This window comes from Haliaeetus leucocephalus, unplaced genomic scaffold, assembly GCF_000737465.1.
Source record: "Haliaeetus leucocephalus isolate CR32 unplaced genomic scaffold, Haliaeetus_leucocephalus-4.0 Scaffold137, whole genome shotgun sequence".
Taxonomy (NCBI): domain Eukaryota; kingdom Metazoa; phylum Chordata; class Aves; order Accipitriformes; family Accipitridae; genus Haliaeetus; species Haliaeetus leucocephalus.
Genome location: NW_010972573.1, coordinates 2,911,613 through 2,922,703, shown reverse-complemented (window position 1 = coordinate 2,922,703; position 11,091 = coordinate 2,911,613). Strand labels below are relative to the sequence as shown.

Below are 11,091 nucleotides of genomic sequence, written 5' to 3'. Positions count from 1 at the left end.
GGGGGGGGGAGGGGCGACACCAAATAACATTTTAAAGGGTTTTTGAGGAGCTTTTCCCAGTTTAAAAACAAAACAAGTATTTTGAAACACTGAGTTGATAAGTTTCTTCGGGGGGCAACTCAGCAGTAACACTGTAATGTAAACTGTTTAAAAAAAAACAAAAAACAACACAAACCAGCTCTTTTGATATATCAAGGATTTTCTAGATGCTTCCTTTCCTTAAGCAGTGATGCCTGAAGTATTTTTGACTTTAAGTGACAATGACATTTCTGGCTAAAGGGCTGTTAGCTTTTAGCCTTTTGTTCAAATTTGGAAGAATCTGTGGCATGTCTCAGACTACCATGGAGCCATGAAATAACCTCAGTTGTCACAGTTTGCAGAGCAACCCAAAAGGAATTCTTGCCTCCTTTGGCCCCAAAAAGAGGAAGGAAAAAAAGGCACAACTGCAGTACTTTGAGGGCTCTGTCATAAGCCAAGTTGATAGTTGATTTCATTTGGGTTGTTAGTACTTTGATTGGATGCAATTTCCTATTTTCATAAGCAAAATCTTAGCTTTAGTAATGATTTGCATCTAACAGGCAACTTTCCCCAGTTAAACAATGCTTTCCTCAATTATTACTCATTCATTGTAAAACATTCCTTGCTTTATGTGATAATACACGTTTGTCAGTATTTTGAATATTACAATCTGTGCTCTCCAGTATCGTCCTTTAAATGCAGTTTAGAATAGCAAATCCAGTTCTCTGCTGTTAAAAAAAGCCAGTTAGTGTGTTGTCTTTCAGTATTTGCATATGTCTTGAGTTTCTGTGGATGTGTGATGCTTCAGGTAATGATGAAGGAAAATAAAACCGTGGGTCCCAGATAATGTGTTGCAGAAGGGGAACAGACACACCCGGTGCAGCTTTTTGGGGTCTGTCCATGTGTCTGGGGAAAAAAAGGATGGTTTCTGTTCTCCCACTAGATGGCCCTGTTTTCTGTCGAGTGGTACTGAAGTGGTGTCAGGAAAGGTGCTCAGAATTTTGTAGTGCAGTATGTCAAAGATTGAAAAGCCATCTCTGGCTTCCTAACCTGAGAGGCACTCAAGGATAATTATTGAGGAGTTTTTAGAAAGCTGTTAACCAGTGATGAATGAACTCCCAAAGTGACGAGGGACTAGGAAGGGTGGTCTTTTCCAACTAGATTTCCTGGCATGTTAGTTTTCCACAGAAATCCTTGACCTTAGGAGGAAGCAGCTTCTGGGATTTGACCTGATGTGAATTTAAGTATCTGGCTACAGCTGCATGTTTTCAAAGTGAATGATACTAGTACATGTATACAATTTCTCTTTCACAGGACACGTCTTCCCAATTGGTGGGGCATCTGTGTAAAATCAAGGAATGTTTTTGCTCTAAAGATGCTGTTCACCTTCTGGGTTTTGTCTTTAAAATCGTAACTCCTGTAAACTGAGTGTTTTCTTTTGTTTTTTTAGGTAAAAGGACCATCAGCATCTAATCCAAATACAATGGTAGATTTGTTCACCCCTTGCTCTCCAGGTGATCCTGAAGCCATAGAAATGACCTGGATGGAGGTACCAGGTGATAAATTACTGGAGCCTCCAGTTTTCATGGTAGGTATTCTTCTGCAGCATTTCTTTCTTGCTTTGCAGAACTCTGAAAAGACGTTAAGGTAAAGACTCTTTTTCAAATGGTTCTGCAAGGCAATTGGATAAGTTGCTTGTTTTCAGAAATGCCGGACATACCAGATAACACTTGAATTCCCAACATACAGTACTACGGTACCGTGTGCTTGTGAAAAAGCCAGCTCTTTATCCCTGATAAGCATTTCTTTCTTACTGTTCTTGGCTGCTGGCATGCAGCTGTTGTCCTTTCATCCATAGACACAATCTGGCTCTTCCATTGTTCTTTCACTTGTCTTTTATTCATTTAAAACCTTCAGGTTCCCTGCCCCATGACAGCTTTCTTCCCATCACTCTGTAGCATTAATATTGACACTGGGAAATGGAAAACTATATTCAGTGTAAATTGGGAAGTGGTATGCTGTAGGTAAATATTGCCCATTAAATACATACAAGCATATATAAATAAAATGTAAAAAATTCATGGATGTAATGGTAGTTTTGGTTAAATTTCATCACAGGTGATACAGCTCTTTCAGCTGTTTTCTTTGTGCATGTTAAAATACTTGCTTTGGTCTAGGGAATAAAATATGTCATTTTAAGACAAACTGAAATTTTTAGTTCACTGATTAAAAAATAAAAATGATTGCTGGACACTCATTCTGTATCTCTCCCCCAAGAGCAACAAAAGAAGATTCTGAATTTAATTACAATGTTTGAGGGAAGGACTTGATTACAAATCTGTGCTGCTGTCATTTCTTGTGTGCAAACAGTCCTGTAATGAATGAAAGAAACCAGTATATTTCATGGGGATCACAAAACCTCTAAAATAGTAGTCACTGCTTTGTAAATATAACTGTCACTGTATTTCAGAAAATAATTTTCTGTGCATATCTACATACTTAGAAAGCACAAAAGAATGTGTGCAGGTGCAGGCATGCCCTAAAACTTCTGCCTGCATGGTCTAAGCAGATTTTTAATTAGTCTTTCCTGGAATTAAACATAACAATTCCTTGTGTGCTCCTAATGATACCTGGGCTCTGATGCACTATAGTTGCATAGGCAGTTGTTTCAGTGTCCAAAATCAGTTCTTGTCCTTAAAAAGATCAGTTTTTAATTCATTCTAAGCAGGGTATCTCTAGTCTGATGAGACAAATATCAATTCTAGGAAATCATGATATTAACTTTTGGTTTTACCCATAATTTTATAGCAATATGAGGTGTTAGGCATCCACTTTTTTCAGTTGCCTTTGGCTAGGACTTGATTAGTTTTCTTGCCCCTCTTTATTCATAGGGTGTTTTAACTGCTGCTTTCAACTTCATAGACCTGTGATTTTTCTGAACTCCATTTTCTAGTATCTGAGCATTTATCTAGGAAATTGACTGAACTGAAGAGACAGAAATTACCGGTCATGAACAGTAAAACTTTGCTAGAGATGAATCACAAACTACTGTTCTGTATTTTTGGACTATGAGAGTACATGGGAACATCTGATTATTTTCCACTTTAAACTGCTTTAGTTAAAGATGGGTTGAAGATAGTAACTGACAAAATAAAAGGAAGTTTGGTTCTTTACTGAAAAGAGAGATGAATAAAACTTGAATGGATGAGCGGCCTAAACCTGAGGTTGTGGTTTTGTTATTAGAAAACTCACTGACAGTTGTCTGTATTCACAGGGTTAAAATGCTGCCTCTGTGCAGAAGTGTATAGGCTTACTTAAAAGCTTTGTGTAGATAGGAGCTCCTGTGGTCATCTTGTTTTAACAGGCTTTATAACGCATATTCATCTTGGCAACAAGATTATTAGCAGTGGTACTATACTTGTTTCTGAAAACACTTGTTTTCTTTCTTTTCTGACAGGCCGATATGCTCAGGTCGCTAGCTAGCACAAAACCAACAGTTAATGAACAGGACCTGGAGAAGTTAAAGAAGTTTACAGAAGACTTTGGTCAGGAAGGCTAAACCAAAGATACATGTCAAGCATTAGAACTTTTTTGCTTTCTTAAGTATTCTTGTGTCTTTATTGATGGCACTTCAAATAAATGCCAATAAAATCACTCTTTTCTTACTTTGCAGAAGGAATAGAAGATACCTTTGCAAAGACCCCTAAGCTTTTGTATTGTATTGTTTTCTTCAGATGTCTATTAAATGTCTTCTATTGAAAAATAATATGAAAATACAATTTTAGGGTGAGACAGCAAAGTGATGTGGTAATGTCTATTAAATACTAGAAAATGTTAAACTATTAGCTCAATTTTAGGTATTGGTACAAGTGAGTTTTAAACCCCCAGTAGGCTCAAAAAACCCTTTTTTGAGGGGTGGAAGAGAACATATTTGTTGGGTGTTTTCAGTATCAGTCAATCAGCCTACATATTGCTCTCATTTCATTTAGAAAAATGCAACAAAATTTGCTAATCAAGCATATTGCAAGTGTGGGTTAGCTATTAAAGTAAGAAGGAAAACACTGTGAGGATAAGACTACATGGGCCAGTACTTTGTTTAAATATTGATGGAACTGGTATTTGGCTTTTTCTGCTATGCTGTGTTAAAATTTTGCCTTAAACAGCAAGCTTTTATTTTTAACTCTGTTAGCTGATACACACTGTCACTATGCAATTTAGCAAAAGTTTGTTAAATGGAAGTATCTCAGAAGGTGTTTTGCTGGCTGTTCTTGTGGTTGGTTGGGTTTTTTTTTTCCAATGTGGATTTACTTTCTGCAGGAGTTTGACTAAAGTTAGAAAAAAGCATTAGTAATATCCTGTAAGATTCCACATGTCAAGGCTGGCAAGGTATAGGTAGTCTTTGGTGAATGTATGGGGTGTATTTTGTGAAACAGCATACTTTCACATGCGAGGAGAGTATAACGGATGTTTTAGCCACAGACTTTCCAGTGATAAATTAACTCAGAACCCTACTGATAACTATTGCATATAGGCTACATCAATTTAGTGCTTAAACTTTGAGAGAAGGCTGGCACTTTAGTACAGAAGTAGCACTTCCATTGGTCTTTTTCTGAAGAGCTGTAAGTTGATATGTGCCTGAATGTAACTTACAACACTACAGTGTCAGCACTGAGTTTGTGCCTTCTAAGTTTGCACTGGCTGTAGATACAAAACATCATTAGGATACCTAGAATACTCTATGTTCCATTATCATTGTACAACTCTATCCTGCATATGCTTTGTTTAACTTGCATTAAAAGAAATTTGCACATTGTGTGTATGTTATATGTACATATACACATATATGATCATCTTTTGATGGGGTTTGGTTTCCTTTGTGTACATATTTTGTGTACTTTATAAATCATAGGATGGGTGAAATTTGCTGTACTTAAATGAAGTAAAATATTATAGTACATCAGCTATGTTCTTTGAGTATTTCCTCAATGTTATGTTCAAGTATTTAATGCTTGATTTTTTTTTTTTTTTTTAGTCCTTGGTTTCTATGTTTAACAGCTAAACAAAATACTTAGTTAAAAATTCTTTGATCTGCAAGGTGCTGAGCTTTTGTTTACTAACATGACAAAACATTCTTTCCAAAATCATTGTTCCACACAGCTTTACCTTTGTCTTACATTGGAGCATGTAAATGTGAATCAGTAGACTGCAAATCTTTTTGTGGACCTTTGTGGGGGCAAGGGGGACGACAGGAATTCCAGTGTAGGTGCAGGCAACTATGGTTAGTAAACTTAATCCTCATTGCAGCAGGATTGCTTTTTTGTCATTGCCTCTTGTGAACACTTTAGAAGTGAGCCACATACTGGCAGGGCTCTCACTCAGAGGTTTGAAGCTACTCTCTGAAGTACTTGTCTCTTGACCTTTTTTGAAATGAGAGTCCTTACTGCAATCTTAAAATTCTCAGGAACTTTTTTTTTGTGGTAGGCTGATTTGTCCTATGGGTTTCCATAAGCTTAACTGTAATCTCTTATCTTTAATGTAGAAGAAAACTATACTGTATGTTTTAAATTTACATCTTGCTGCTTGCTCAGTTGTGGGATGACATCTGTAACAGAAGCATTAATGTTTGATGTTTAAAGTTGTTTTTAGAAATATATTCCAAATAAACATTGCTGCCTAGAATTGCAGCTACAAGGACAACTTTTTGGTTTGCTGTCTTTGTAAAATGGGAATAAATTAATATAGATCACAGAGCTTCCTAGCTAAGTTATCCCAGAATAGATGATAGCCAAATGGGGGTGAGGGGAGGCTGCAAAATCACTTTTTTTGTTTTCGGTGTTAATTGAAAATACTCTAAATTAAAGAACTTATGAAAGATTATATTTGCTTTACATAATCAAAACCTCTGTAAATACTGGATAAATTAGTTGTACATTTTTCATAAGGTCTGATGTATGACTCATCTTTGGCTAATTAGCTTACAAATTTTTTTCCTACCTTCTGGTGTTACTGCTTACTCTGACTGCAATATGAAAAAATGTCATTTTCCTTCCTGAGGGTAAAATAGTTTTTCAATTAAATCTGTTGTACATGTGCTTGTTGTGTTCTTCACAGATGGTTTCTTGACATTGACATTAAACTTTGGATTTCCTGACACTTGTGGTATACATCTCAATGCACGTATACTGATAGGGTTAGGAAAGCTCAGTAAATTAACTTGTATTTTTTCCCATGTTGCCTGACAGACCTCAGATTCCAGAGTCTTGTTTCTTCCCTGATTTACCTGTCGACTTTGTTTTGTCACTCTCTAGCACAACGAAAACGTACAGATCTCCTTTAAGGTTTTTTTGTTTGGTTGGTTTTGTTTTTCAGATTATCTGCTGGTCTTCAAATATACTTCTGTTTTAATTAGGGGAGCAGAACACATGTAGTTTAGGGAGATACTCTTGAAGTAGCTTTTGTTCGTGCTCCTGTCTGTCGGGGGTGTCTGATCATAGTTTGTTCTTTGTCAACAGAAGCAAAGAAGCTGCTGAACATTCTCTGGTCAGGTATTTTGATCTGCTTTTTGTGTTTATTTAGTCCTCTTCGTAATAAGAATATATTCTGACTTTTTTGTTGTTGTTTTTGCGTTATTTCTGAGTATTAGCTTGACAGGAAGCTTTCTAATAGTTCTGAATTTGTTGAAATATGCAGGAGCGTCTTTATTTTGCTGTTTACTCTTTCCTTCCTCCAGAATGACAACTTGTTTTGTGACTGGCTTCCATACATGTTTTTGGTCTTAACCAGATTCATCCTAGTAATCATGGTTGACTTAAACCCATTCCTGTAACTTACATAAACTATTGCAAGAACTCGGTGGACTGTTTGTTTCCTACTGCGCTGCTTTTCCAACAGATATTTAATTCTTATCAAAATATTGTTCCTTTTATTCTTGAGCAGGTGGCTTTTGTTGTAGCTCTTGTGGCATAGCTCCAGTGCTTTCCCATTTGATTTTTCTTCAGCTTTTTTTTAAACAGTATTTTAACCTAGTGATTTTATTCCACAAATCCTCTGTCGTCATAATTAGCTGTGTAAAAACTCTTAATTGTTCGTTCATCCTCTGTCCTGGCATTTGTGTACTAACAGCCCAGGTATTAGATAAGCTTGTCCTGTTATTTGTCTTTTGGTCCCTGTGACCTAATTACAATTCTTCCTCGCCCTCCCTCCCTCTGCATACACACACACACACACGCCCTTCTGATGGTAGCTTTTTGACTAGGTCACTGTTTTGTGCCATTTTCTGTTTACTCACCTTTGTATGCTTTATCCAACCTGAGAGGCTCCAACTTGATGAATGAATGCTCAAGGATACTTCTTCATCACATCAACTCAGTGTTTGGGGACACCAGAGTCCATCTGTCCGTACCATCTGTGCATGGTACCTGCCACATGGACAATCTGCTAGTCTTTCGCAGAAATACTTGGCGTTTTGGGCTCATTTATTTGGACTTCTCAACCATTAGTCATGAAAACAAAATACAATGTCCTGTCCGCATCATAGCAGGAGCTAAGTTCTCCTCTAAAAAGGCTTTGGTCGTGTTTTGAGACATCTCCAGGAAATAAGTCACCAACACCTGAGCGCAGGCCCGATGTTGATAATGAAGGCAGGGTTTTCTTTCCTGCTTGGTGACCTATTACCAGGCACTGTGCCATGAATTGGCAAGACTTGATTTTGCTTGCCCTCCCTCCTCCTCTGCTGCCTCAGCTAATTTAAATCTAAGCTATTCAAGGCAGGGACTTTGCTTTCAAACATTCTCAGTGTCACCTGTGTTCTGTAAACTATAAACAATAATTTCCTCTGACTCACTCTGTTGTTGGTTGATGACTGTCCACTGGTAACTTGTTAGAAAAATCCCAGCTGGAGTAGTTGTCTTCTGCTACTGCTCTGTCAGTGTCTCAGCAATAACGAGTCAACTAGGCGAGGGACTGAGAAAGTTGCTATAAATATCACCACCTCATACAGGAAATGTAATGGCAAATGAGGACTGTTATCTATAGCTGTGACTTGCGCTCTGGAAGTCTCAAGTGAATCGTTTGCCCAATAGGAAGCTAGGAAAAAATGAAAATTAAAACTTTATGAATTCAAATGATCGTTTCTCTTTCCTCCCCTCCTTGAAAGCTGGAGCATGAGCTGTAGCTGGGAGGCTCTGACCTGCCAAGGCCTTTGGGTTTTTTTAGGTAAGGTTTTAGAAAATCTGGAAAAGTAGCCGACTACTGTTTTCAAATGTGCCATTTAAAATGCCAGTTGAAATGCTCATGTTCTTGCCTGGCTGAGCCTGAGCTCACTTGGACTTTTAATGATGTTTTAATGAACTAATCACAGCTGTGAATTGCTATGTACGCAACTGAACAGCAGAGCAATTACTGTTTTTTTAATCTTTACACCTGCGCTTGTTTTGATGTGGACTTGTGTGTTTGTGTCCACCCTTGTTCTGTCTCTGTAATTTAACAATGTTTTCTTTTTTAGTTTGTTTTTACCTGCCGGACACCCTCGTGATGCGCGTGTCCCCCGTCAGTATGGAAACAGGCAGGTGGTTTGCCTGCCTGACAGCAAACCTCGGGCAGTCGCGGCGCAGCAGTATCTTCACTGTCCCTTCACCAGCTTCAGGACAGAGAAGGGATGCCTGTATAAATGGACACTGTCATTGCCTAAACGCACACAGAGGGCTGTGATACAGGTGCACAAGAGGAAGGTGCTGCGAAGTCACCTTCATCCAGCACTCGCAGCGCTGCGAGGTGCCTGCTCGTTCCAGGCTTGGGTGGGCTCAGTCCAGCAAGTAGCGAACATGTTGGAGCATCTGTGGAGGGTTTTTTTGGGGGGGAGGCATGGTGGTGGTGGTCTTTGAGCAGTCTGAGGCTCTACGAGGGGGTAAATGCATCTACAGAGACGTGTGTGGGGTGAGATGCTGGTCCGTGCCTCAGATCTCCCATAGCTGGCATAGGGTGGAGATGGACTGGTGAACGAGGGCAGCGGTGCCAATGCTCCGGGCTCCTATGGCTTTTTGTCCTGGTTTTGTCCTAGTTGTCAGCTGTGTAAAATGGTTTCCACAAACTTTGTGGCTACTGGGCTTATGCTCTTGGGCCTTGTGTTGTGTAAAGCGTGCTTGCTTCACTGCAGTAGATACTGGAAATGCATGATGCTTCTTAGAAGAAGAAAAAGGGTTTGATCAGATTTTTCCTTTGATGTGAAACGTTAATTGGCAATCTATGCCTGCCTCTTTCCTGTTGCTTTTGAGTAGTATTCTCTTTTTTTTGCTGTTCTAATATTGGGTTTTCTTTTTTTGTCTGACTTACCCTCTGTCCTTCACACCATTTTTTTTTTCCTCAAATGGAAGACAAGACACTCATTCCTTTTTAAAATCCTATTTCAAAGCTCTTTTATGTTCCTATATTTCTCCAGTGTTTATAACCAAAGCAAGCTTATACACAGCAAAGCCAAAGCTGACAGAGTGCCTCCGATTTCCCTCTTTCTTTTCCAAGGCCCATCTGTACATGCTGTCCTTCCCTTGGCTGACAGCAGGATGGCAATGGGCTGTGCTGTTAGAGGATGGAGACAGACTTGGAGGAGCGCAGGCAACTCTTGTGTATTTGATAGCAATGCAAGGGGGAGAAACGGTTGAATTGCTTGTTTTCAGCATGCTATTTTGTACTTGTTTCTTGGGTTAGAGGAGAACTGAGCTACGTACAAGAGATCTTCTAAACTTCCATGGTGTAGCAGCAGCTTCTCTGCACTGCATGCCACAGATAATTTATCAGGGACTGATAACAAGGGCAGATGTTGTGTAATTGCATCCAAGAAATAAACACCAGCCTCTTGCTAGTGCTCTGTATATCCAGTATGTTACCTGGAACTGGAAACAGGCTTAATTTATGTTAAAAGATTAAGCAAGCAATATTCTCTGAATTGCTTGGAAAGAGAACCTGGCATGATCCTGGAGGAGCTAATTTCAGTTCTTCCAGTATTTTTAAGTGTGGCTATAAAGCAAAGAGCAACAAGAGAGCACGAAGCTCTCCCACACAGCGACGTGGGGTATGGCAAGCAGCTGGGAAACATAAAACGTTGTCAGCAAGAGGCATGAAAAGATCTGGGGAGTAATGCAGTAGCTTACAAGCACAGAAACTACCGAAGACGACCACCTACAAAAGGTAAGCTTTTGAGAAACCAGAGGCCTACCAAGACTGCAAATCATTAACTTGACTTTTTGTAATAAGATTGAGTCATAAATGTAATAGACATGGCTTGACTGAATGACTTGGGGTGGTATAACTGGTAGCTTAATCCAGAAGCAGAGCACACTCGTGAAAGTTTAGGACCTGTCAATCTTTAAAGATTACCTAGAAGTATGTGTTTCCAAAGGCACTATATAAAACACAAAATTATGCCTATTTTGGAAAACTAACAGTAGCGGCTTGGGTGGGAGCAACTTCACCACCAAGTTGCTGAGCAGAAATCAGGTAAAGTGAAAGAAACAGGCCAGAAGTTGCTGGAAGTGTAACTACAAAACTGTTCCCCATCTGGCTAAACAGCAAAATCATTCATGCAAATACATATCCAGGAAGGTAATAATGACAGTAACAGGTGAAAGACTGTAAGACTGTCTCTGAGGAAAGGCAAAATGTGATACAAACATTGCTCAAGCAATGCGATAGCTTCAGTGGTAATTCCTGAAGGACTTAATTGAAAAGAGCCAGGAAAGGCTTCTTTCCTCGGCTGTCCACCTAGAATTACTATCTGAAAATCTAAAAACCTATAGTGACCAAGGAGCTAATTTTTCCACAGATGAAATTCCATATTAAAGTGCTCTCTGTCACAGTATCACAACATGAGCTTCGAGATGGTAACTACAAGCTGCAGCAGCTGTGGATTTCCTAGACAGGTAGGGAGCAAGGGCGGGTGGAACCGTGGTAATCCTCACATTACTGTTCTCAGCGTTTGTTAAACAGTGGGGTTTCTTAGGTCTGCAAGACTCCTCCCTTTCCCTCATTATCCACTTTTCCAGTGGGAGGTTGGTGCCACCCCACAGTAAGCGCAGCACT

General features: G+C 39.2%; 1 protein-coding gene across 2 annotated transcripts in view; it reads left to right on the top strand.

The window, feature by feature from the left end:
- Positions 1-8,223, top strand: part of VPS4B (vacuolar protein sorting 4 homolog B (S. cerevisiae)) — a 22,906-nt gene extending 14,683 nt beyond the window's left edge. Inside the window, exons 10-11 of one of the 2 annotated variants that reach the window (XM_010585994.1) lie at positions 1,469-1,606; positions 8,174-8,223. In XM_010585994.1, coding sequence (XP_010584296.1) covers positions 1,469-1,606; positions 8,174-8,191 — 156 coding nt within the window. In that variant the 3' untranslated portion in view covers positions 8,192-8,223. Of the gene's footprint in view, positions 1-1,468; positions 1,607-3,475; positions 4,979-8,173 lie in introns of those variants that run through there. The other variant, XM_010585993.1, reaches the window with a different exon arrangement.
- Positions 8,224-11,091: the final 2,868 nt, after the last annotated feature.